Genomic DNA, 27,843 nt, shown 5'->3' on the forward strand with positions numbered 1-27,843 from the left:
GAAGTATATGTGTTTGTGTTTGGATAGTTTGTTTTTTATAAAGAATACATTTAAAAAAAAGGTCAGGCCCCGTGCCTTAGCGGTTAAGTGCGCGCGCTCTGCTGCTGGCGGCCTGGGTTCGGATCCCAAGCGCACACTGATGTACCGCTTCTCCAGCCATGCTGAGGCCACGTCCCACATACAGCAACTAGAAGGATGTGCAACTATGACATACAACTATCTACTGGGACTTTGGGGAAAAAAAAATTAAAAAATAAAAAATAAATTTAAAAAAGACAGAATTCTTCTTAGTAAGCCCTCCATTTAACCACTAAATGTACAATACTAAAGCAACATAGTTTGTACTATCTTTAAGTTTTCCTACTTATATTTTGTAGGTAGAATCAGGAATATATATCAAAATGTAATAGGGTAGTATATTGGATGATTATAAATTCCACCTTAAAGAATGAACTCCTGAATTCCTGAGACCGCAGGTTAACTCAGTGATTAAAACAAAGTTCTAAAGACACTGGCCACAGTGCTCTCTCTCTGCACCATAACTGCAGTCTATACTGATAACCTCAGCCTCTTCAGCTGAATGTAGGGAGAACTGAGTGAGAATGAAAATATGTGAATGCAAGAAGTCCCCTCTCACTGTGAAGAATTCAAATTATGTTCCTATTTATCATAGTTATTCATATGCAAAGAACTGATGCCAGCTTGTGATATATGTGCATGTCAGTTTGGTTGCTGAGAGAAGAAAAGCATGCAGTACCTTGAGCTGTCTGGTAAAAGCTTTGACATATTCACATGTGTAAACAGGTTCGTTGAGCTGCCATTATTAAATCATAAGGGCTGAGAGAATTCAGAGTAAGTACATTTCCTTACAGGAAATCAGTCATAAAGATGCACTAAGCCCTTGTCCAAAAGAAAACTTTTTTTTTCTGTCTCAGTTAACTGGGCCAGCCTTAAAACACTTTTCATAATTTGTAATCATCTGGTTACTTTGTTTCAAGGTGATCTTTTATGTGATACTCTGAATTTGGGGTCAGGTTTAGAAGCTCAGGTTAAGCTTTCAGAGGAAAGTATAAGTAGTTATTGGAGTGAAAGAAGATTTCCTTCCCACTGATTGGAGACTGTCCTGAAATTTTAAGAAGAAAGGTAATGGAACTATTGGTAATGAGAAATTAAACATTTTTCTAGTTGTAGTTCTCTCTAAGCTTTGTATTAATTTCTCCTCCCCTGTAAAAAGGCAAGGAGTGTTTTTTGGTTCATTTCTCAGATTTTATAACCTTAAGGAAAATTTAGATCTTCAAAAACTTAATTCCAGAAACTGTCAGCTTATAGTATCTGTGTTTTTTTAATTGATTTGAATATTGACCAACAAAGATTTGGAACCTGGAGTTTATTTTTAATTCATGCATGGTCATTTCTGTTGTATGGCTGAGATTCTTACCCAAAATTGTTTCTTCTGCAGAAGGCACTCATCTTTCATAGCAAGGCATTTATGAACCAGAACTTTGACTTTGTGTTGTGGTTTTCACAGTTACCCAGTTGTACAAATCTCTTCATGGAACAGTAGGGACACTGAAAGAGAACTGCTGATGCTTTCATATTATCTTCCTTCTTTTTAGGAATTATATCTCTCTAGTGGACTGTTGGGTATGAGTATGGTAATTTGTTTTAATAATGAATGAGTGTGTCATGTATGCAATTAGAGAAAAATAGAGATAACAAAAGTGAGTATAAAAGTTTATAGAAAGCGGCTTTTGTTTTATTAGAAAAGAAAGATGAATATTTTACTTATGGAAAAGTTAGAGCTTGTGAAATTGTTAAATTGTTCCTTTCTCCATTTTTACTCTGGATGTGAACCAAACCAGATAGAATGAGACTTACTGGTTCTTTTCTTTGTTTTTCAATTAAATCTTTGGCTAACACAGTGATTATTTCTTGAATTATTGGTAGATATTCACTACTCTGGTGTGCCATGATTAACTGTTCCAAAAATAATAATTCTTTCTGCCTTTTCCCTCTAGTATGTTAAAAGATGACTTAAAACTAAGCAGCAGTGAAGACAGTGATGGGGAACAGGTGTGTCTACTATTACATGATTTTGCCAATCTCATACAGTGTTTGTTTTTATTGTATTTTGTAAGAATTATAATTGAATAATACATATATGATTCAGTTATTTAAGTTCTTTCCTGCTTTCTGACACTGGAATGTTGTAGTTTTCTGCTCTGTCTTTAAACCTCCATTTTTTTCTTATTTTAAAAAAATTGGTTTTTCCTTAATACTTACTATGGATCAAAACATACTCAGGAACCATGAGATTGTTGACAGGAAAAACTATTAACAAAGCTTTTCATCTTGGCAGTTCTTTAGGTAAAAACAGTATGTCATAAGTGTTAAGTAAACATTGATGCATACATTAGAGAAGATGGTTTTTCTATTAAGAGTTCAGATATTGTTCACATTAAGCAGATAGAGTACTATTTATTCATTCACAGATTTCTCTCATGTTTTAATTTTAGGATTGTGATAAGACAATGCCAAGGAGTACACCAGGAAGGTGGGCATCTTTTTATTTCTTCTTTTATTTGGAGAAATGGGGTCAGCCTGATAACATTGTAGTGATATAATAATTGACCTTATAAAGTAAATATTATCGATGGTGGTGGTGGTTGTACAACTCTAAGTTAACTAAAAATCATTGAATTGTACACTTAAAATGGGTGAATTTTATGGTATGTAAATTATACCTCAATAAAACTGTTTTTAAAAGGTAAGTCCTAATGGCTGAGCAGCATATCAGAAACTTTTAAAGGAAGTATTTATTTCATTTATAATGAAGTTCTGGATTCATAGAATTGTAACAGCTTAACAAATAGTAAACATTTTAAATAAAGTTGGTTGTCAAGAGTTGGATATTTTCTTGTTGGCACTGTGAAAAAAACTTTTGGTCATTTATATGTTTTGTCTCTTCTAGTAACTCTGAACCTTCACACCATAATAGTGAAGGAGCAGATAACTCCAGGGATGATTCTAGCAGCCACAGTGGATCTGAAAGCAGCTCTGGCTCTGACTCAGAGAGTGAAAGTAGTTCCAGTGACAGTGAGGCAAATGAGCCATCGCAGAGTGCATCTCCTGAGGTGAGAAGGAGACAGGGGGTACCTTCCATAGCCCTTCAAGCCTCCTGGTGATGGCTAGTTAAGACTTGATTCAAATATAAAAGGTAAAGGAAAGAGGGTTACATATTCTGGCAAAAAACAATTAAACTGTATCTTGGAGGAAACCTAGATGCTTCAGTTTCCTTGTTATTTGAACAAACATTTGGTCTAGATTAGGAACTCCTTGTGGTCGTATTTCAGGTCACTAAAATATTGGATTTACTTAGTTTGGGTTTTATTTTTATGTCTCAACATGGTAATTCATGTTATATAGTTATTGTGGATAAAAAGAGTCTTCTATAGTATAATTTTACTTAGGTTGATAAAATATGATTAAAAATCTCTATTGGTACCTACATCATTTGTTTACTTTCTGGAGTTAAATATACTGTATTGTCATTTGTAATTTTGCCTGTGAAGTTGGATTCCTGACAGGAATATTTAATATTTCAGGAATATTTAATATTTAAAGGCCATATATAACATTAAGCTTATCTTCTCATTTTGGTGATTAGAACTAATCAGCTCTTTCACCTGTTCGCTTTGGTTCAATCAGAACTATGAAAAACAAATGCCTCTGTGGCATTAGGCATTGTGTTTTTGCCTCTTCCTTGAGATTGTAAAGGAGGGAGAAAGCTTCAGTATTGAAAATATACTTATTTCTCTGTTTTTCAGCCTGAACCACCACCAACAAACAAATGGCAACTTGATAATTGGTTGAATAAAGTGAACCCACATAAAGTGTCACCAGCTTCTTCTGTGGATAGTAACATCCCATCATCTCAAGGCTATAAAAAAGAAGGCCGAGAACAGGGCACTGGGAGTAACTACACTGATCCAGGAGGACCTAAAGAAACAAGTTCTGCTACTCCTGGACGAGACTCCAAAACTGTTCAAAAGGGATCAGAAAGTGGTCGTGGGAGGCAGAAGTCTCCTGCACAGAGTGACAGCACAACACAGAGGAGAACTGTAGGCAAAAAACAACCCAAAAAGACTGAGAAGGCAGCTGCTGAAGAGCCCCGTGGAGGCCTGAAGATAGAAAGTGAAACCCCCGTAGACATGGCTACCAGCATGCCCTCCAGCAGACACAAAGCAGCCACCAAAGGCTCAAGGAAACCCAATATAAAAAAAGAGTCCAAATCTTCCCCTCGACCTTCAGCAGAGAAAAAGAAATACAAGTCAACGAGTAAATCTTCCCAGAAATCAAGGGAAATCATAGAAACAGATACCTCATCCTCAGATTCGGATGAAAGCGAGAGCCTTCCTCCTTCTTCACAAACTCCTAAGTACCCTGAGAGTAATAGGACTCCCGTTAAACCCTCCCCAGTGGAGGAAGAAGATAGCTTTTTTCGGCAACGAATGTTCTCTCCTATGGAAGAGAAGGAACTTCTTTCACCCCTCAGTGAGCCTGATGACAGGTATCCACTTATTGTGAAGATTGACCTGAATCTCTTGACTAGAATACCAGGAAAGCCTTACAAAGAAACAGAGCCACCCAAGGGGGAAAAGAAAAATGTGCCAGAAAAGCACACAAAAGAGGCTCAGAAACAAGCCTCAGAAAAAGTTTCCAACAAAGGCAAGAGGAAACATAAGGTTTGTAAAGCGTTTTTGTTGTTAAACATCAGAATCTGAAACGCAATGGAAATCGCAGTAAGCCAAAAAATAACTAGTTGAGTCATAGCTATGAAGGAAAATAGAGGGTGAGCCCAAGGTCCAACTGAGGCTACATACAGAACAGACTCTTGAGGACCACTGTGCCTCTGCCTATCTCCTTCAGTAAAGCAGCACAGTTTCTAATCAAGTAAGAACTGAGCCAGCGCCGCTGTTCAGAGTTTGCTGGCCAGTGGAGGGGTGAGAGTGAAGCAGAGATTCCAAACTGGCCTTCACGACATTCTTAAAATTTTGGTTTTAAATGTCTTTAGTTGGGATACATACTCTCCAGGTTGACACAATCCCTAACACTCTCTTCTCTCTTATAGCTGATCAAGGCATATGTTTTAAATTACTAATTCCAGCTAAAAATTGGCTTACCAGTTTTGACAGTTGCTTAAGAATTTTACCAATCCACTGTACATATCTATGCCCCAGCTTTTTTTCCTTTTTGAACACCCATATCTGCAAGTTCAGAACTAAAAACATTTGCTGGCACATAGCCAGCTCTCATCCCTAAATACTTCCAAGATTATTCAGATTTAGAGATGAAGCTTGGTATATATGTAAGGTCAGGTTTTTTTTAGACCCAGGAATTGGGAAACTCACAGACATCTATGATTGGAGGGTAATAGATATAATGAAAAGAGCTGAACAACTTACACTATATAGACAGAGGTTCTTTGGAAAAAACAGCTTGATCTTTTCAGCTCTCATGAGGAGTTTTTAGAGGAAAGTAAATTTTAATAATCTGTATTGAAGAATAGTATAATTTCCCCTGATACATATGTGTGAATATGATTGTAAAAGACTTGAAAGTGTGAGCAGGTGAACAGATGGGTACCAGAATGGCTATGCCAGGTAGACTCAGAACAAAACCCCAATCCTTGCTGACCTTGAGAATCTCACATAGGAGAAGAGGAAGAATACAGCGTTTTCTTAAAATGAAATGAGCCAGAGGTGTTTCCTCTTTCTTTTTCTTAAAACCACAGTACTGTCTGCAGATGATGATGTATATTTGGACAAAGTAGAATAATATTTTTTTTCCTGATCTTCCAAAGTTGAAGATTTTTTAAAATTTGAATTTCTAGAAAACTGAAGCTTACTACTTTCAGTGCTATAACTAATGTTTCCATTATTATAGTATAGGGATGCTCTATTTGACTAAGAAAGCTGTTTAGGGCTGCTGGCCCCTATGGCCCACAGCCTCAGATTGCTGGACTTGATTGTGGGATTTAATCCATAGAATTACATGAAATAAGAGCTTGTATGTGATAGGCTCTGCTCTTTAGAAAACTAAGGTGTTTCTTATGGAATTAAAAAATGGGCCTTTTGTGCTTAAAAAGTATTATATGTTCTTTATAAGATTTCAAAAGTTTAAAATATAATATAGAAAGTGAAAATCCTTTTTACTCTTTAGTTTAAAATTTTACAATATATAAAACTTGTAATAAAAAAATCTCCTTCCTTTAAAAGTGCCCCATGTCTCCTCCCCTCCCTCATATCTCACTGGCATATATTCCTTGCAAGTTTTTTATCTCAATACCTGTAAGTCAGATTTTGATTTTATTTATTTATTTTGAGGAAGATTGGCCCTAAGCTAACACCTGTTGCCAACCTTCCTCCTTTTTTTCCTTTTTTCTCCACAGAGCCCCAGTAGATAGTTGTATGTCATAGTTGTACATCCTTCTAGTTGCTCTCAGCATGGGAGAGCTGCCTCAGCATGGGTTGATGAGCAGTGCGTAGGTCTGTGCCCAGGATCTGAACCGGCAAACCCTGGGCTGCCGAAGCGGAGCACACGAACTCAACTGCTATGCCACTGGGCTGGCTCCAGATTTTGATTTTATACAATGTATAACACCACGCAACTTGCTGATGATTTTTGAGATTCTTGGCTTTGGTAAAATTAGGTGTCAGGAGCAATTCCTGAAGATAAAGCAGTTGGTACAGAGAAGAGACCTAGCCAAGGGTAATGAAAGATGTAAATTCCTTTTTCTCATGTTTTCACATGTCCATCTTTAATCATTTGTGTAAGGGAACAGATTCTTTTGTTATGGCATAATGATTGCAATCTTGTGCCGTGATATTTAAAATAATAGGAAAACTTAGATTCACCCAGGAAAGTAGCATTGGCATTTACAGATGTGCTTTTGTTTAAGTAAAAAAATTTTTCAAAAATCATTAGGCCTGGCTATAATTAAAAGACGGACAGTATCAAGTGTTGGCAAAGATCTGGAGAAATTGGAATTTTTATACAGCGCTGGTGGAAATGTAAAATGATGTAGCTGCTCTGGAACACAGTTTGGCAGTTCCTCAAAAAGTTAAACATAGTATTACCTTATGACCCAGCAATTCTGCTCCTAGGTATCCAAGAGAAGTGAAAATATGTCCATATAAAAACTCATACTTAAATGTTCATAGCAATATTGTTCATATTAGCCAAAAAGTGGAGACAACCCAAATGGCCATCAACTGTTGAATGGATAAATAAAATATGGTATATCTATGCAATGGAATATATTCAGCCATAAAAAGGAATGAAGTACTGATACGTGCTACAACATGGATGAACCTTAAAAATATTATGCTAAGTGAAGGGAGCCAGACACAAAAGGCCATATGTATTCTATGATTCCATTTATATGAAATGTCTAGAATAGGCAAATCCCTAAAGACAAAATGTTTAGATGAGTGATTGCTAGGGTCTGGGGGTAGGGGATGGGGAGTGACTGCTAATGCACATAGGGTGTCTTTTTCAGATGATGAAAATGTTATAAAATTGATTGTGGTGATGGTTGTACAGCTCTGTGAATATACTGAAAACCATTGAATTGTGCAATTCTAAAGAGTGAATTTTATGGTATGTGAATTATATCTTAATTATAATTTTATTACCCCCCTAAAAATCATTAGACTGAAAAATGCCACCTAAAAGACTGTAGGAGGGCCAGCCCCGTGGCTTAGCAGTTAAGTGCATGCGCTCCACTAATGGCGGCCCAGGTTCGGATCCCGCGCGCGCATCGACGTACCGCTTCTCCAACCATGCTGAGGCCGCGTCCCACATGCAGCAACTAGAAGGATGTGCAACTATGACATACAACTATCTACTGGGGTTTTGGGGGAAAAAAGGAGAAGGATTAGCAATAGATGTTAGCTCAGAGCCGGTCTTCCTCAGCAAAAAGAGGAGGATTAGCACGGATGTTAGCTCAGGGCTGATCTTCCTCACAAAAAAAAAAAAAAAAAAGACTGTAGGAAATGTGTTTCAATATTTGGGCTCTGTTTATCTAAAATAGGAGACTTTCTTAGCCTTAAAACCTAATTTATTGAACATTGTTTAAATGAATTCTTTCACTTCACGTTTATCTTCTTTCTGGAGTTGGTCGGAGACAAACTTGTTGGGGGTGACTAGTGCTGGAAACTGAAATTAGATGAATAAAATTCAAACCGAGTAGTTGCTTTTTTCTATTTTTTATCCAGAATGAAGATGATAACCGAGCCAATGAGAGCAAGAAACCCAAAACGGAGGACAAGAATTCAGCAGGCCACAAGCCATTGAGCAACAGAGAGTATGTCCCCAAATCATGTTACATGTGTTAATATATGTATGTCATTTGCTGTTGGGTAGTTTCTAACATGCTCTTAGAATGTTTCTTTTAGTAAATATATGTCATATACATGTACACACGTACATATACCAAATAGTGGGAGCTTTTGCTTTTAGCAATAGGGATGAAAAGGATATAAGATTCAGTCACTTCTTTCTCTCTTCTTTTTTTAGTGGAGTCAGGGTGAGTTTTGGATAAGAATTAAAGTAAAGTTTTATCCCTTTCTGGCTAGATGAGAGGTTTATCTACAACTTGCAAGAGACTGCTAACTTATGAGTGTTAATATCTTCATTCACCATTCATCTTTTTGTCCATTTATTCAACCAATATTTATTGAATACTTGTGAGGCAGGCTACAGTTTAGGCACTGGGTATATGATCATGGTGGGGGAAAAAAACAGACAAGATGCCTGCCCTCATGAAATTTACAGTTTTGTTTTGCAGAAATCATGTGTCATAGTAATCAAATAGGGAAAAACAAATTTGTCTTGAAAGCAGGCAAAGAGATATGGAAAAAATCCGTCACCCCTCTATGACTGTATGGAGAAATGAGGGCATTTGTTTGGTTTGGCAGGTCATCTAAGCAGAGTGCTGCAAAAGAAAAGGATTTGTTGCCTTCTCCTGCTGGGCCTGTTCCTTCAAAAGATCCCAAAACAGAGCATGGCTCTCGGAAGAGGACTATTAGTCAGTCTTCTTCCTTAAAGTCAAGTAATAACAGCAACAAGGAGAATAGTGGCAGCAGCAAAAACAGTTCCTCCACATCAAAGCAGAAGAAGACTGAAGGGAAGACTTCCAGTAGTTCTAAGGAGGTCAAGGTAAGGAGTTGGGGGCCTGAGCCTTTTGAAAATAAATTTCATTGCTGTTTGACTTCTCCAAGGTGACACTGTGCTTTGAAAATTTGTAGACATCCCATTAAATTTATAGGCCTGTGCATTTTTACTCTGAAAATGTCTTAATCTTGATAATAAATGTATGCAGTGATCTGACCATGAAAACAGTTAATTCACCTGGCCACATACATGTTAATTAAGATCGAAACCCATAATTGGAAAAGCTGGTTATAGAAAAATAGCTGATTGTGATCTAATTATAAATAGCTCCAGTTGCTGTGATTGAGTTCTTGTCTATGGTTTGAAATTGGCTTTGGATTTTCTATAATTAGATTTTACAAGCAAGTTATTTTACATAGAGTGACAAAGCAACCATTTGGCTTTGATTCATGAAAAAGAAAAAAATCCTTTAGCTGAGCTCATATTGGAATTATTCCTAGAGCATGATCATAATAGGAGAATAGTGTTAAAGTTCTGGATGGGGAGTTGGATCAATAAAGCTTTTTGAAGGCTTTACTTTATTAGACTGTCATGCTCAATTTATTTACCAGGTTCTTTGCAGTGCTTTCTAAACTGTTCTGATCAAGAGCAAACTCCCTGACAAAATTTTAAAAATACCCAGATTTTTAAGAATATAACTCACTGCATTATTATTTGTGACTTAAGTAAGCAAAAGTTTGAGAGTTGAAAAATTAGACTATTAAAGGCATTTAGTCATGCTTATTAAATGTGGTAATTAAATCTTTTAAATTGAGGTAATTTTAATTGTGAACAACATCTCAAATTGAGATATAGAGAAGGCTTTTTCTCCAGTGGGACACCCTTCTGTAGTAGTTTAGAGAGTCCTAGTATCCTTCAGGAACCTGACTGTCTTGTTGGCCTCCTTCACTGTCCCAGTTATCTACCTACCTGCTGACTGGCTCTTTCTCCATTTCTCGTCCTTTAACTATAGGATTTGAGGCCTGTATGCTTATTTCTTGAAACGTGTTATCTCTCTCTTTTTTTTTAAATGCTCTCATTAAGTGAGCTCACCTGCTCATTTGGCTTCTGTTATTTCCTAGGTAAAACTCACTGTCCATGTCTCTTCCTTATTGTTTTGTCAGCTTCTTGAAAGCAGGGATTTGTATCTTACTTGTTTTGTGTTTTATTTAGTGTTTAACTTACGGTTAACCAGAAAATATTTGTTGGATCAAATGTAGTTATTTGGTACTCTGTTGTTATCAACCAAATATAAAATATAGGCCCTGACCACTTTGATTTCAAGATCCTATAGCACTTAATGGCTGTTAAAATGTTAATATTAGAGCCAGCCCTGATGGCCTAGTGCTTCAAGTTCGGTGCACTCTGCTTCAGTGGCCCAGGTTCGATTCCCAGGCATGGAACCACACCACTTGTATGTCAGTAGCCGTGCTGTGGCGGTGGCTCACATAGAAAAACCAGAAAAACTTACAACTATACACAACTGTGTATTGGGGCTTTGGCGGGGAGAAAGAAGAGAAAAAAAAAGGAAAATTGGCAACAGATGTTAGCTTAAGGTGACTCTTCCCCTGCAAAAAAAAAAGAATACTTGCTATCAATTTTTTTAAAAAAATTGTTAATGTTGGTCTTGGCAGTTTCCAATTTAGGCAATTATATATGGGTTTATTGAAGAAAAATCCATAATTTATTTAGAAAATACGCTATTTCTTATTAACTAAAGAAAAATTAGATAATATGGGAAACCAAAATTATATGTAATTTTTGTTTTATGTTTTTCTAGATATTTGCTCATATTATCAAATCTTTGAAATATATTGGCGTAAAGTTGTTCATTATAGTCTCTTATTTTGCTTTTAATATTTGTAAATCTCTACTTATTTTCCTCTTTTTTTTTTTAATTAATTAATTTTTTGTGTGTGAGGAAGATCAGCCCTGAGCTAACATCCATGCCAGTCCTCTTTTTTTGCTGAGGAAGACTGGCCCTGGGCTAACATCCATGCCCATCCTCCTCCACTTTATATGGGCCGCCGCCACAGCATGGCCTGACAAGCAGTGCATCGGTGGTGCCCGGGATCTGAACCCGGGCTGCCAGCAGTGGAGCGCATGCACTTAACTGCTATGCCACAGGGCCGGCCCCTACTTATGTTCCTCTTTTGTTCTTAATATTAGTTTTGTGTGCCATCTTTTTCCTTGATCAGTCTCAACCAGAGGCTTATTATTTTACTTGTCTTTTCGAAAAACAGCCTTTGGGGCCGGCCCCATGGCTTAGCGGTTAAGTGCGTGTGCTCTGCTACTGGCGGCCCGGGTTCGGATCCCGGGCGCGCACCGATGTACCGCTTCTCCAGCCATGCTGAGGCCGCGTCCCACATACAGCAACTAGAAGGATGTGCAACTATGACATACAACTGTCTACTGGGGCTTTAGGGGAAAAAAAGGAGGAGGATTGGCAATAGATGTTAGCTCAGAGCCGGTCTTCCTCAGCAAAAAGAGGAGGATTAGCATGGATGTTAGCTCAGGGCTGATCTTCCTCACAAAAAATTTTTGTTTTCTATTTCATTAATTTATACTCTTTATAATTTCCTTTGTTTTTTGTTTGTTTTGCTGTTCCATTTACTAACTTTTAAAGATGGCTACTTAGCTCGTTAACTTTTGAGTTAACTTTAAGCCTTTTTTCTTTCTCTAGTGGTTAGATTATATATTCCCCTCTAGATACTGCTTTAGCTGCATCCCATAAGATTTGGCATATAATATTTTTATAACTCAGTTTAAAATGTTTTCTAATTTCCACTGTGATTTCATCTTTAACCCAAGAGTTATTTATTTATTTATTTATTTTAAATTTTTATTTATTTATTTTTTCCCCCAAAGCCCCAGTACATAGTTGTATGTCATAGCTGCACATCCTTCTAGTTGCTGTATGTGGGACGCGGCCTCAGCATGGCCAGAGAAGTGGTGCGTCGGTGCTTGCCCAGGATCCGAACTCGGGCCGCCAGCAGCGGAGTGCACGCACTTAACCACTAAGCCACGGGGCCGGCCCCCAAGAGTTATTTAAAAATGTGTTACTCAAAAACATGTGGAGATTTTCTAGTTATTTTTTGGTTAGTGCTTCTACCTTAAGTGCATTGGGGCTGAAAAGTGATCTGCATGATAGCAATCTTTTGAAATTTGTTAAGGTTTTCTTTATAAGAGAGTACGGTGTATGGTAGATTTTTGTAATGTTCTGTATTTGCTTGAAAAGAATGTATATTCTGCATATATTTAGGACAGGGATCTATATAATTCCATTAGATTAATCATGTTTTCAAACCTTCTCTGTGCTGACTAGATATTTTGTCAGTTTGTCCTATTGTTCACTGAGAGAAGTGTTTCACTCTCCCATTATTTCCACGAATATACAGGATTTGTCTTTTTCTTCTTGTAGTTTTGCCAGGTTTTTTAATTGAGATATGCTTTTTTTTTTTATAATTTTATTTATTTATTTATTTTCCCCCAAATCCCCAGTAGATAGTTGTATGTCATAGCTGCACATCCTTCTAGTTGCTGTACGTGGGACGCGGCCTCAGCATGGCTGGAGAAGCGGTGCGTCAGTGCGCGCCCGGGATCCGAACCTGGGCCGCCAGTAGCGGAGCGCGCTCACTTAACCGCTAAGCCACGGGGCCGGCCCCAGAGATATGCTTGATATATAATATTAGTTTCAGGTATAACGTAATGTTTTGATATATGTAAATATTGTCAAATGATCACCACAATAAGTGTGGTTAACATCCATCACCACACATAGTGATTTTATGTATCATACACATTTAATTTTTATATGAGAAAAGTGTGTTGAAATATCTGGAAAATTTTTTTTTCAGAAACTTCACTTTTCCTTTAATAAATCTAAACTTAGGTACTTGTAGATCTATTTATAAAATATAGAGGGAAAGCTGTTCTAGTAATGTTACATTGCAACATAATATTCAGAAAACCATTTCATAAACATGTCAACTTTACCATAAAAAGTTTAATATTTTCTCAAATCTCGGGACTTTTATTTTCCTTCCTTGAAGTAGGCTAACGGGTGGAACTAAAAAGCTCTAATATATAGGAAAAGAAAAAACAATGGTTACATAGTTCCTTTTAAATCGATTTTAAGCACAAGTAGTAAAATTACAATTATTGGGATTTCTAATGTTGAAACATTCATGCATTCATAGGATAAATTCTACTTATTTATAGTTTTTTATTATGGAAAAACGTGTATTCATCTTATTAAAGATAGGGCTGGATGGGGAAGCAGTTGGTAAGATTGGATCTAGCCCTTACATAAAGGGCTATGTTGATAGGATGCAAAATAGACGTTGATAGGAGGCAGAATAAAGTTTAAGAAAGTGACTAGGCTTTTGAAATCTGACAGATCTGGATTTAAAACCCAAATTCCAGGAATGCCACTTGAAAGCTCTTTGAACTTGGGCAAGTTACTCAGCCTCTTTGAAACTGCTTTCTATTCTATCCTAATAGTGCATATTTCATAGGGTTGTTGAAGCATTAGTGACTACTAAGTACTTAGTTAACTTTTAGTGCCTGGTAAGTAATAAGCACACAGTAAATGTTAGATATTATTGTTGCTGTTTTCACTGACCAGTAATTACCAATAAATTTTATCTTAAGTAGTACTGGTATTTTGATATTAGGTTTGTGATTCTTTATGCTTTAACAAGTGCCTAGGTCAGTGCCTGACACGTAGTAGACCCCTGATACTAGAATGAATATTTTTGGTTGTATAAAATGGACCTGTTCTGTGAAAAGGGCGTTTACATTCTAAAGTTGAAAAATTTTATAATAAGAAAATTAATTACCCAAGGCAGTGGAATTTTGTTTCCTTTTTACCCATGGCTCAAGAAATACTTTTAGTTTAATTTTAATCTCTTCACAATTGTCAACCTAGTTATATATTTTTTTGGTCAGGACAAGACTCCAAATAGCTCTTCTAACTGTCCTCCATCTACACCAACTCCTGATGCTTCTAAGCCTCGGAGAACAAAGCTTGCCTTTGATGACAGGTGAGATAAATATGATTTTTTTATGCATTCAGAAAGTCATTTCAGTTAGCATATAAGAAACTCATTTTAATTTCTGTCAGTGACCAGAAGAATTCATACTTGTGTTGCTATCCACAGAATATTCAGATTTTAATTTGAAAGTCACCCACTAGTCCAAGTATTGCTCCTTAAACTTAACTCCATGACTCTCATCGTGGTCGTAAATGATTGCCTTCTGGTAGAACCTTACTGATGCTGGTATCTCTCTTTAAAATAGGGGCTTTCTTAAATAAGTAAGAGCAGTGTTGGTTTTTTCCTCCATTTTGATAAAAGGTTATTTCTCCTACCCACATTTTATTTACTCTAAATCTTTCAAACAACTTGAGTAAGTTAGTGTTTAATACTAGGGAACTTGATTTCTGTTTTCCTAAGTAGAAAATTTGCTATGAGTTGGTCAAAACAATTTACACTCTTAACCCAATATAATCATTTGTCCGAAAAAACTGAATCAAATGTTTAGTAATAGCTCATTTTCTTTACTTGAGAACATGAAAACTGAGGGATGCTAGAGACTAAAATGAACTCATATTATCTTATTTACCATTTCATTTACAATAAAAATTTACATTGCAGAAATTATTCAGCAGATCATTATTTACAAGAAGCAAAAAAGCTAAAGCACAATGCAGATGCATTGGTATGTAAATATTCTCCTCACTTTTATGTATTTAATCAAATAACTTAAATCTTCATTTGTTGTTTGTTCCCATAGTACATCAGTGCAGCTCTCATTACCTTTATTCTCCTTTCTTCAGTCTGATAGGTTTGAGAAAGCTGTATACTATCTTGATGCTGTGGTATCTTTCATTGAATGTGGGAATGCATTAGAGAAAAGTGCTCAGGAATCCAAATCCCCATTCCCTATGTATTCAGAGACGGTGGAGCTCATCAAGTAAGTAGGAAAACTTGTCACATCGTTGGCAGTATTATTTCTCTGGTCCATCTAGGAATGGGCTGATATAACTAAGACAGTAAATGCACAGTAAAGCTAAAAAGTTTGCTTAATCCTTTATTGTCCTTGGATGAGGAGAACTAGATACCTCAGTGGGTGTTTTTGCCTTCATTTAGGTTTGATTCAAATGTTTTGAGGACTAAGGAAGTCATAAGATCAAGGTGAAGTATTACATTTGTGTCAATTGTTTGTTATTTTAACTCACAGATACACTATGAAGCTAAAGAATTACTTAGCACCAGATGCTACAGCTGCAGATAAAAGACTCACAGTACTTTGGTAAGTGTTGTGTGTTCTAGCTTCTGCTAGATCACAGGCAGTTCCATAATAAATTGTGCTGTCTATGCTCTTCTGAAAGTTATCCTCAACGCAACCTTCCATAACCCAGTCATAAATCTATTATAGATGGGTAAAGTAGAAAATAACTCAAAATTCCTACTGAAAGATTTTGGTCATTGTCAGTCTCTTATCCGTTGCCATCTTGACAAAAGCTTTGGTAGAATGAGACTGATATTAGAACTCTCCGTTGTCTTAAGCGGTCACTTTTCCAGGCTCTTCGTTTGGTATCCTCTCTCTCTATTCCCATGTACACCTTTCTTTAGGGAGCAAATGTTTAGCTTGCTCAGAATAAAGAATGTGTCTTGTTTGCTTGGTCCCAGGGAGATATTATCAGTTCATTTGTTATAGGTATTTACTTTACCTGGCACATGTTTAACAACTGGGAATGCAGCTGTGGATAAAACTGACACAGTCCTATTTGTCATGGAGTCTAGTGTCTAGTATAAGGAGACAGAAATTAATCAAAAATCACACAAGTGTATGAATTAAGTACTTTGAAAGAAAAGTATATGTAACTATAAGAGTAGAGTGTAGGGAGACCTAGTCTTCAGGTAGAGGGAACATGTACAAGGGCTGGATAGTTGAAAAAAACTGGAAACTATCAAGGAACTAAAAGACCAGTGAGAAGTGAAAGTGACTAGAGAGGTAGGCAGTGGTAATCATGCAGGGCCTCTGTAAGCCATGTTAAGGTTTTATATGTTTCATCAGAGTTATAATATTCATAGTTAAATTTCCTAGTTTTTGTTGTTTAATTTTAGATTATTTATAATTTGATCTAGAGATTCTGCCCCTTGGCAATTTTTTAATGCATATGTTATAATGACATGTTGGTGTCTTCCGGGTGAAGTTTTGATTTTTTAACGTCAACAAATAGGCGTCTAGTCCTAGGTCTCTTCCCCTTTCTTCCCCTCCCTAGGGTGTGTAACATAATACAAACACATCTTTTGGTTTTGCTTAAGGGTTAGTGTTGTTGACCTTATGCTGTGGTCTGCTCACATGAGGCAGTCGTCTACTTTTGCACGATGCAAAGGTTGTCTGTACAGATATGGCCAGAGTCTGCTGTCCGGGTAAATAAGCTGCCCTTTTCCATTGTCTAGCCTGCGATGCCAGTCTTTGTTGTACCTGAGGCTATTCAAACTGAAGAAGGAAAATGCTCTGAAGTACTCAAAGACACTGACGGAGCACCTGAAAGTAAGTGTGCAAAAAAGGAGAGTCCATTTCCTAGGAGACAAAATTTGTAAAGTCTCCTATCCCCACCCCAGATGTGCCCTCATGTTTTACCTGCCACAGCTACCATTTGGCAACTTTCAAATAAGTTTGAGGTTTTTGGGGAAAGTTTTTAAATGCACTTAAATCTGTTTGTAGAACCTATGTAGCCATACGCAGTAGTTCTTAATAACATTCCAGTAGAGGTAGCCTGTTTTTGTCATGAAACCTAATTTATACTTGTTAAATGGTCTTTGTTTTCACTACCATCCTTCCTTAGACTGTTATCTTAGTTTCCTAAAATGTCTTCCTATGTTTTTTCATGACAGCACCACATTAATCATCCTAAAATTCTGCCCTGATTGTACCTTGGAACCCTTTAGTAGCTTACCGTGGCCTACAGGATCAAGTCCAAGCTACTTACCCTGACCTGTAAGGCCCTCAAGGTCTCTCTTTCTTGTTCCTTATCTAAACCTCTGCTCCAGGAAAACCGTGTGGGTCACATACATTCTCTTTTCTGCAGCCTTTGTACCTAATATGACTCACCTTCCTATGCCCTTTCCCCTCCTCTTTATCCATCTGAGTGCTATTCATTCTTTGTTTCTTCCTTAATTCTTCCAGAACACCCCAGCTCTCACCTAAGTAATTCTTTCTGTTGCCCATTTACACACACACACACACACATTTTCGTTTCCTAAGTTTATAAAGCTTAAGTTCAGTTCTGGCCCAATGCTTTTGAATATATTTAGTACTTTAAAAGCAGTGTTTTGGGGAGGGGGCCTGGTGGCATAGCGGTTAAGGGCACACACTCTGCTTCTGCGGCCCAGGGTTCACAGGTTCGGATCCTGGGCGCACACCGACGCACCACTTGTCAAGCCGTGCTGTGGTGGCGTCCCATATAAAATAGAGGAAGATGGGCACGGTGTTAGCCCAGGGCCAGTCTTCCTCAGCAAAAAGAGGAGGATTGGCATCAGATGTTAGCTCAGGGCTAATCTTCCTCAAAAAAAAATAAAAGTAGTGGTTTTTTTTTTATTAAGTACATTTTATTTTCTCCACAGAATTCTTACAATAATTCTCAAGCACCATCACCTGGCTTGGGAAGGTAGGTAAATTTTGTTCTATAAAATATTATTTGTGACAAGTTTATTTATTTTTATGTAAAAGTGGAATGGGTAGAGTCCAACTTCCAAAAATAGAAAGATGACAACTTTTTAAAGTTGTCTAATAAGTCTCTAATAAGTATTTTTTAAAGTTATCATTTTTTCCCTGTGTATTTTTTTATAAATTGAAAATATGGTAATGAACATAATCTTAGAAAGATTAGAGAGGGGGCATTTCACCTGCAGAAATCTGAGTTTTTTACAGCCCCTCAGCCCTTCTCACAGGTTTTCTGTAGCTACTTGGGTTTTTATCATAGTGGACTTACCTTTACTCAGGCCTTAACACCACAACAGTTTAATAACAGTGGCATGATTGTGGTTTCTTCTCCATCCCCACATCATTCCCATCCCAGCTACCCCCCAAAAGGAGGAAAAATACCAGGAGACCTTTTTTTATAAGTTATCTGTTCAATTATTATGTTTTTGTTAATTGGCATTCTGTCTTTGCCTGTATGTATTTTCTTAACCAAATTTATAGTGCTAAAAGTGCAGATAAAAATATTCTTAACAGATAGGTTTTTCCCCCCAACTTTTGTATGATTTTCCATTTTTTATTGTCTTGGGCATTTCTACAAATTTTAGTATTGCTGAAATGAATCTGCCAGATCTCAGCGTGTTTTCAAAGAAATATTTAATTGACAGGAAGCTTGAGATGATTGCAGTTGATTGAGAAAGCTGTACCTCTTTGTCAGCTCTGATTAACTTGGTTAAACTAGGAAAGTACCAGAAATTATGGAGTTCAAAATAAGATGTTCCCATTTACTACCACAATTTTTTATGTGTTAAATTGTTAATTCCACCCAACTTTCTACAAAACAGTTTGAAAAGTACTTAATTATATGCCTGAATAGGTGGAAAGTGTGTTGAGCTGGGAGTGAGGCAATCTAGCTTCTAAGTCTTTGAACTGCTACTAATAAGATATATGACTTCCTCAGTTCTTTCCCGTCTCTTGTTCTGTTGTCATTCATTAAAACAAAGAGTCTAGATAATAATGTAATTCACAATGGTCTTTAGTGAGTTAAGTATTTATTTAGAAGAAATTATCCTTCTCTGGGAACCCTTCTAGTTTAAAATAATCTAAATTTTAAGAGGCTTTGTGTAGGAAGAGCCAGTAATACATTGATTTCATCACTTTCATCATCTCCATTTGAATAAGCTTCCTGTTTTTCTCTGTCTAGCAAAGCTGTTGGGATGCCTTCCCCTGTTTCTCCAAAGTTGTCACCAGGCAATTCAGGAAATTATTCTTCTGGGGCCAGTAGTGCTTCAGCGAGTGGTTCTTCAGTGACCATTCCACAGAAGATCCACCAGATGGCAGCCATCTATGTTCAGGTTACATCCAACTTCCTCTATGCCACCGAAATTTGGGACCAAGCTGAACAGCTTTCCAAAGAGCAAAAAGGTAGGGAGGTCTCTGGAGAAACTTTGAGGGATGGAATTGTTGAAAGGAGCTTTTATGATCTAGTTAAATAAGTGTCTTGTCTGCATTTATTTTATTATGTAGTCTCGAGTTAATGATAATCAGTTTGCAAATCTCCATTGCTTAGCAATTGTACTGAATGTACTGAATTTGGTCAAAAAATACCTTTCACTATGCTGGTAACATAAACTAAAAATAGTTTTTGGTCTAAGACAAATATGCCTTTGTTCTGGCATATTAAATACAGCTTATACTATAAAAGTAATAAAATATATGTTCTACTCTAGGATAGTTAACAATAAATTTGGCTATAGTCATAGGATTACATCCAGACGTCTTGTACATATGAGATGTTTAATATATAAGAAAGCACGTTCATACTGGATTTTTAGGTGTATTGGAAGAAACTTATGTGATAAAAGAGGCTACAAAATGAGTAGATTTCTAGCATTCTTTAATATTAGGTCATTGTAAGCTTTATACTTTGGTTGTTGTCTCCCAAACTAAGAACATTGAGAATTATAAAGTATTTAAAGATCTTAGAGAAAAGTACTATATAAACACCATCTTATTTTAGTAGATGTTATTAACAGATACGTGTGTGGCATCTCTTTAGGTAGATCCTTTGTAGAGAAACACTAAAGTAGCCGATCAACCAAATGTGCTTTTATCACAAACTACGTTTAAATGCTTATAGTATGAACAGATAATCAGGTGAAAATGAAAGATTCCTATCCCCAAAGAGGAGTAATGGTGAGGAGAAAGGTAGGAGGAGAACGCCAACATCTAACATAAAGTTGTGTTTTTAAAAACCTAATTTGTTCCTAAAATTTTAAATATTGTCAGTACTGCTCAGGAAAGGTTGCAAAGCTGAAATTGTTCTTAAGTTACCCTACTTTACTTTCCATTCTTCTCCTTGATGCCAGTTTTCTAGCCTCATTTTTCCTTTTTTTTTTTTTTTTCCTTTTCTTTCTCTCTTTTTTCTCTTTCTATTTCCTTTTTTTTTTCACTTTTTGTATGGCAGTTTTCAAACATTGACTAAAGGAAGGAGAATGGTATAATGAACCTCATGTACCTGTCACTCAATTTCAGCTTCAGCAACACAACATTTTGCTAATCTTGTTCCATCTTTCTCTCTCTTTCTCTATCATACTTTTCTTTCCTCCTGAAGTATTTAAAGCAAACACCAGATATGATGTTTCACCTGAGCATACTTTAGTATGCATCCTTAGGTGATAAGGACTTTTCAAAAACATGACCACCATGCCTTTATCACAGCCACTTAAATTAACAACTCCTGTATGTCACCTAATACCTAGTCTACCATCAGATTTCCCTATTGTCTCAAATATGCGTTTTTTTAAAACAGCTGAATTTGTTTCAAACAGGATCCAAACATTCATTGATCAGTCTCTTAAGTATTTCCCCCTCCTCCACTTTTTTTTTGGCCATGCCACTGATGTCCAAGAGAAATGGGGCCATAGATGTGTCATATTCTGAATTTCACTGATTACTTCCTTATGGTATCATCTAGCTTGCTGTTCTGTCACCCTTATTTCCTTCATACTGATAGCTATATTTTGAGACTTGATTAGATTCATGTTCATTATTTTAGATAATTAGATATATAATAGATAATTAGAAATATTTAGAATAGTTCGTAGGTGGTTTCTAGATTATTATATCATTATGAGTCATATAATGGTTATCCATTTTTTAGTGATATTAAGATTTGACCATTGATTCATTCAGGTGGTGTCATCCTGACTCTGTTTATTGTAAGATTCCCTATTAAACTTTAACTTATGCTTTTAGCATCTGTTGGTGATCGTTACCTGCATCCATTAGGGAACACAAATTTTCTATTTTGATATTCCTTCTGCATTTGTTAGCTGGAATTCTATAAAGAAGAGCCTTTTCTCATCAGCTGTTTACTTCTTGCCTTGTTTGAGTAAGCTGAGATCTTTATCATGAGAATGGTCCCTTTTTCTCTGCATGTGTAGAAAGCTCTCCTTACTTTCTGAGTCCTGCATCCCTTCATCTTCTCCCAAAATTGCATTGGGATCAAATGTTAGGGTACTGTTGTCTCCTCCTCCTCTCTACACCCCACCTCACATGCACCTCAGCCTATATTTGCTTACATAGGAAGAATCATTTCCATCCCTTACATTTTTAAACTGTGTAAAACATAGGATTTAAATTATCAATGTTGGGCTGGCCCCGTGGCTTAGGGGTTAAGTGCGTGTGCTCCGCTGCTGGCGGCCCACGTTCGGATCCTGGGCGCGCACCGACGCACTGCTTCTCCGGCCATGCTGAGGCCGCATCCCACATACAGCAACTAGAAGGATGTGCAGCTATGACATACAACTATCTACTGGGGCTTTGGGGGAAAAAAAAAATTAAATTAAAAAATAAAAAATAAAAATAAATTATCAATGTTGCGTGGCATATGATTACAGCAGAAAGGTTGGATACAGGCTGTCGTAAGTGTCTAACCTCACAGGGGTCTTAATGGGGAATCATGCAAAGAACATCCTCCTTTTTTGTACCACTTGCTTCTTATACAAAAACAGTACACAGGGAATGTTTTGTGTAATAGTACATTGTAGCACTAGGTGTCCATTTTAATAGTGTTTACTGCACACTAGCAGTTTATAATTTCCATCAGTGGATTTCTGCTTATATGTATAACACTTAATTCCTGACCATACAGTCTGTTTAAAATGTTTCATGACTTAGGGGAAAAATATAACTCGAGGGAGTGTTTTTTGACTTCATATGAATACTATTTTATAGTCTAGACTAAAAATTTTAAAGCAGTGATTCAAAAGAGTATGCATGATTTAATGAGTGTTTTTGGTTTTCTAGAATTCTTTGCTGAACTGGATAAAGTAATGGGCCCTCTCGTCTTTAACGCAAGCATCATGACAGACCTAGTTCGTTATACCCGGCAGGGACTGCACTGGCTTCGCCAAGATACCAAGTTGATATCTTGAACTGAACACATTCTTGTTGCCTCTGATTTTCTCCACAACACTGTGTCACATCACGAAGGAAGACTGCCATAACGCACCACCTTGTTGACACTAAGAATGAGGAATGGTTTTCTCCTCCCTAGTTCATGTGTTGTTGTTTTTTATAACCCACAGCCATCATGTCACTTGACTCCTTCAATATTCCCAACATGAAAAATTATTTAAATGCTTTTAAATCTGCAGCACACTGATAAGATGGTTTCAGTGATCTGTAATAAGATTGAAATTCCAGATGCAATTCATAACTAATCAATTGAAATTCTATTTATTTCAAGTTTTTTAAGTTCCCAGATTGGGGCTAGTTTAAACTTCAGTTATTTCTGCCTATAAATTTACTCTGTTGAATATTTAGCATAAATTTAATGTAGGCATTTTTATTTATATGCTTTGGGAGCTTTGTTACCTAATAATGTCTTTTTGTGGTAGCTCTTCTGAGAGTAAGAGTTGGTTCATCTAAAATATGCACATGTTCTTTCTACATCTACTACCTGATATTATTTCAAATCTTAACTACAATTTTATTATTTCAGAATTTATACTAAGTATTAAGGATATTCTTCTACACATGAAAAATCACTTAAATGTGAGAAGATGGCATTCTATGTGGATGTTAAATGAAATGTGTCTGATTTGGTATGCATTATTTCAAGAACTGTGAATGTGTGTTAATAACACTATAGCAATCACAAGGTGACTATAACTTGCATTTAATGCATTACAAAAGGGAGCAGGCAAACTTTCTAGGAGAAGCATATCATGTGAAGGGTTTCATAAAAGGACAATCTTAAACTTTATGGATTTTATTAAAACCATATGTTTTTTTGTTGCTAATATTAATTTGACACTTAATTGAAAACAGAGTAAGTTACAGTTGAACAAAGGATGCTCCAACTCCTGAGGGTTGCTGCCTCTATCTCTCATTGATGATGTTTGAAGGGTAAAATCTCTCTTCAGAATTCTTATTTTAAAAATGTTTTTTCCACACTAGGTTGTGATGTTCTGACAGGAGCATGCAGGGATTGATGTAGGAATGGGCTGGAGCTTTGGTGTGTGTGCTTTTGCTATACAACTTACAGTTCTAATGCCTGATGTAGAGATGATGGATTTCTCCTTTTAAACCTATCTTGTATTTACTCCTCTTGTATTATGAAGGCCCTCATCAATGATGTATGTTTCTGATGGGATCAGAAAATTCACACTAGGAAAGTACCTAACTTGGTTCAGTGTGAGCTCTCTTTGGAAGGTAGAGTAGAGCTTAAGAAGCCAGCTCTTTAAGAGTTGTATATCAAAGTACCTTTCCCTGTAAGGTGCATATAGGAGTCAAAGGTGAGAAATTTACCCTCTATCTTTTGTTTTTAGTGCCCCTATCATGTCTGGTGTGCCTTAAATCTTACCTTTAAATGAAGACTCTATTGATTGTTTACAGATAAAGTTTTACACTAGGACCAGATCGTCCATACGGTTGGTCTTCTGCAGTAATAATGTTAAATTCTCTTTTCTTTTAAATCTTCTTTTAGGGTCACTTAAGATTAATTCTTTCAGAAAAGCTAATGCTTTGGTACATGACTTAGTCTAACTTATTGGGTAATGCTGCTTCAAAAAATAGTTTGTCCTTCTCCCCATTCCCAAAATGAATGCATTCAGTCAGAAAAAAGAATTGCCCTGCTATTTATAGATGATTTCTAAGGCTTGAAATGGGAAAAAAGGGATGGAAAATCTCCAAGCCCAATGGTGCAGTGAATCCTCTGTGTTTGAGTTTCTTTTACCCTTATTATTGAAGCTAGTCAACTTTCATTGTCCTGTGGCCTCAAATTCAGAGTTTTTTAACTGTTTTATACCTCAAGTTGTTTTTCCATATGATTGAAGATTGAAATCTACAAATTATGTTAAATTTAACCTTTTTCCCTTGGAGAAATTGCCTCTGATATCTTGCTAACTTAATCTTAGTGTGTTTTAGGAACAGTTTTCCTTAAGAGGACAACTTCTCAGTGATCATGGTAGTTATCCAGTAAGAAACTTGCCACTGTTAATCAAGTAGATGTATGTCCTGTCCTTCTCTGCTTTCTCTGATTCTGATTCCTTAATTTGCAGTCATGTCTTAGAAATGGAAAAAGTATCCTCTGAGCTTTTAGACTTCCAGCAACAGCAGCCAGTGGGGCACCTTTGAGTCCCAGTGTGTTCTAGTCTTTCGTGTGTCCTCAAAGGCAGCAGAAGCGTTTCTGGGGTCACACTGATATTGTGTTAAAGCAGAGTTTTCTGCATGTTTTATGGTGCTGCTCTAAGATTCTCTCTCTATAAAACTGTGTTAATTGTTGGAGAATGAATTTTTCAAGCTTTTCATTGTGGAGGGTTTTTCCCACTAGGTGGTAATGGGCAATGGATCAAAATCCTATCCTTGGGGGCCGGCCCGTGGCTTAGCGGTTAAGTGCGTGCGCTCCGCTGCTGGCGGCCTGGGTTCAGATCCTGAGCGCGCACCGACGCACCGCTTCCCCGGCCATGCTGAGGCCGCGTCCCCCATACAGCAACTAGAAGGATGTGCAGCTATGACATACAACTATCTACTGGGGCTTTGGGGGGAAAAAAAAAATCCTATCCTAAATAATTGAATTTTCAATGTAATAGTCTGTGGAAACATCACTCCCTCTCCCCTGTGTCCGTCTCCTCAGAAGTTCTATCTGTGTCTTCATCTGCTCCAGCACATGTTTTGGACTCCTTTAAAGGTGACCATTCCTCCTTCCTCAATAGGTGTCTTCAGTGTGTGTTAACCATTTAAAACTAAATTTGACAAGTGGCTAAAAACTTACTTAGTCTAAGACTTGTACTTAATATATAGAAATTATAGATATAGCAACTATTTAAAAAATTACTCTGTTGACTGCTCTTTAAAACCACACTTGTATGCCAGGAGGCAGCAGGCTACACCATTGGACTCTTTACAGGCAACCAACCAACAGATGTGGTGGATGAAGTTGTCACATGGTAGTCTTGCCCAGCCTGGGCTGGGCTATGGGGAGCACTCCCTTCCAAGTGATTCAAGCTTCCACAATCTAGCCCAGGTCCAGTCTGGCTGGGGAGCATTCAGCCCATGTCTTGCCTCAGTGCCACCTTTTTCTGGGCAAGTAGACAAGAACTGACTTTGTAAGCAATGAGTACTTAGATAAATTTATAGTTGTAGTTGCTGAAGAGTGGAGAACGTTGACCATCACTAATTTAATTCTCCAATGTAAAAGCAATCTAGAGTAATGTGTGCATGTGCCCACACATGCCTGTGCTCTGGGGAGCTCTCACATTGATGGATCCATAGGCATCTGGGCTGCACTTTGAATGACACACTTGTGGCTTTATTAGATTCACTGTTGTTTTTTTAATTGTTGTTTGTTTCTTTTCATTAAAGAAAGGTTTAATCAGCTAGATCAGACAGCATCATTTTGTATTTAATGACAGAACTTTGGAAAATTACCCTTATTGATTGAGCTTGCATTGTGAAGCAAGCGCCTACAAAAGACACCTGTTCTAAGTGAAAGTTGTAGCTCTGGAGGCCAGCAGCACTCTGTGGAGTTTCAGAGCAGCCCATGGTCGCTCCAGTCAGTGATGCCTAGTTGTGTAGAGGAGAGGTGCTCTGTGCACGCTTCTAGGTGTGAGGGTATGCAACTTTGGATTTTAAAATTATGTACACGTACACACTTTATATATATGTATGTATGTATGAAAACATGAAATTAGTTTTCAAAAATGTGTGTGTTTAGTATTTTAGCTTAGTGCAACTATTTCCACATTATTTATTAAATTGATCTAAGACACTTTCTTGTTGACACCTTGAATATTAATGTTCAAGGGTGCAATGTGTATTCCTTTTAGATTGTTAAAGCTTAATTACTATAATTTGTAGTAAATTAACTTTTAAAATATATTTGAGCCCTTCTGTAGTATAATAGGGCTCTTTCAGGGTGGGAACGATTTTAATTTTCCAGTTGCTAATTGAATAAAATGGCCTCATTATGTATTTTGAATTATAGGATTTTGCCTCTGGGTCCCAGGAACATCTACTGGGAATGACTCTTTTAGGCAGATTATGATAATTTTTTTTTAAACCTAAGTAAATTGGGAAGCAGAGCATTTCAAATCCATATAGACTCCTATAACTCATATTCCCTAATTATGCGAAACAGATTTCGTTTTAATTTCATGTATCAATGTGTTGGAGAGGCAGACTTTTTTCCAATAATAAATAATATTGTGTATCTAAGGTTGCTATTCGGTAAAATAAATAGAAGTGATAAGTATTGAATGACTTGGCATATGTAGTGACAAGAGGCCAAATTTTTGTGAGCAAAATTTCACATACTCACTAATGGAGAAATTCAGTTTAGACCCCTAGACCCTAGAACCAAGCTGGCAAGTGACAAGAAATACATTATTAATAGGTGGTAAAGCAGATGCTGATTCTGTTCAATTGAACCCTATGATTAATTAAAAAGAACTTACCATCTCCAGAAAAGCAAAGGGAAAGAATATGTAAATCTCTTCTCTTTGATGGAATTTGGTCACAGAATAAAGCATTAGGGTTACTTCTAAACCAAGTCTTATAGATCTTGAAGCATGCTAAAATAGCAGCCTCTAAGTAATCATCATGTGATAAAGTTGACTTTCAGGAATGTCAGTATTGACCTCTCCTTGCCGCCTTTGCTCAGCTAAGCATAAATTGCCGTTCTAAAAAGAAACAAACAAAAAAACTCTCTAAATGAGCATGGAAAAAAAGCTCCCACCCAGAAATTCTAGTAATACTCAGTTTTGATCTCTTACTGCTTCCATGTGGGATTTCTTTTAAGCTTTTAACCACTGGAATTTTCTACCTGCTATGTTCCTCTTTGGAAAATATCTATTTGGAAATGCTGCCTTTCAAATCAATGCCATGATTATCCATACTGTTGAGTTTGTTGTTGCTGTTCAAGAAGTGTCCCCATTTTACAACTTTATGCACACACCTGGCACATCACTGACATGAGCATTCAACAGTACTGGGGTTGGGGCGGGGTGGGGCTCACCAACAGAGCTGGCCCAATTGGCAGTGCCTGAAAAGGCACCACCTTGAGGAGCAGATGTGGGGTTGGTAAGCACAGTTAGGAAAATTTCTATCTAGCCTCCGTTTTGAATGGTTTTAAGAAATTTTGTATATGGAGGATGGAAATGCTTATATATTTATTGAAAATCCTTTTATCTTATTTGAAATTAAAATTATTTGGTGAATAATGGTTTCATATTTGGGGAGGGTTTTGGAGGGGAGGTAAGGCCGCTGATCAGTTAAAAGCCTTGTTGATTCTACAGAAAGGTACTGTTAGTGTCTGATAGGATGCCTTTGTTTTGTACATGATCCAGATCTTTGTTTTGCATTTCTTTTATCCAAAATATTTAGGCATCTGACATTTTCAACCAA

The 27,843-nt window shown here is 36.9% G+C and overlaps 1 protein-coding gene across 4 annotated transcripts in view; it reads left to right on the forward strand.

Moving 5' to 3' along the window:
• The window catches only part of AFF4 (ALF transcription elongation factor 4), a 91,928-nt gene extending 65,007 nt beyond the window's left edge, over positions 1-26,921 (forward strand). For all 4 annotated transcript variants that reach the window (XM_087429813.1, XM_004420203.3, XM_087429814.1 and 1 more), the window contains 14 exons: positions 2,019-2,073; positions 2,517-2,554; positions 2,972-3,134; positions 3,828-4,745; positions 8,280-8,368; positions 8,982-9,222; positions 14,167-14,261; positions 14,874-14,937; positions 15,056-15,192; positions 15,460-15,531; positions 16,689-16,782; positions 17,856-17,899; positions 19,136-19,356; positions 22,243-26,921. In XM_087429813.1, the coding sequence (XP_087285939.1) occupies positions 2,019-2,073; positions 2,517-2,554; positions 2,972-3,134; positions 3,828-4,745; positions 8,280-8,368; positions 8,982-9,222; positions 14,167-14,261; positions 14,874-14,937; positions 15,056-15,192; positions 15,460-15,531; positions 16,689-16,782; positions 17,856-17,899; positions 19,136-19,356; positions 22,243-22,370 (2,359 nt within the window). In that variant the 3' untranslated portion in view covers positions 22,371-26,921. The remainder of the gene's footprint in view (positions 1-2,018; positions 2,074-2,516; positions 2,555-2,971; positions 3,135-3,827; positions 4,746-8,279; positions 8,369-8,981; positions 9,223-14,166; positions 14,262-14,873; positions 14,938-15,055; positions 15,193-15,459; positions 15,532-16,688; positions 16,783-17,855; positions 17,900-19,135; positions 19,357-22,242) is intronic.
• The last annotated feature ends 922 nt before the right edge of the window (positions 26,922-27,843 follow it).

The sequence above is a fragment of the Ceratotherium simum genome, chromosome 4 (assembly GCF_057802395.1).
Source record: "Ceratotherium simum simum isolate JZ-2026a chromosome 4, ASM5780239v1, whole genome shotgun sequence".
In the NCBI taxonomy this organism is placed as follows: domain Eukaryota; kingdom Metazoa; phylum Chordata; class Mammalia; order Perissodactyla; family Rhinocerotidae; genus Ceratotherium; species Ceratotherium simum.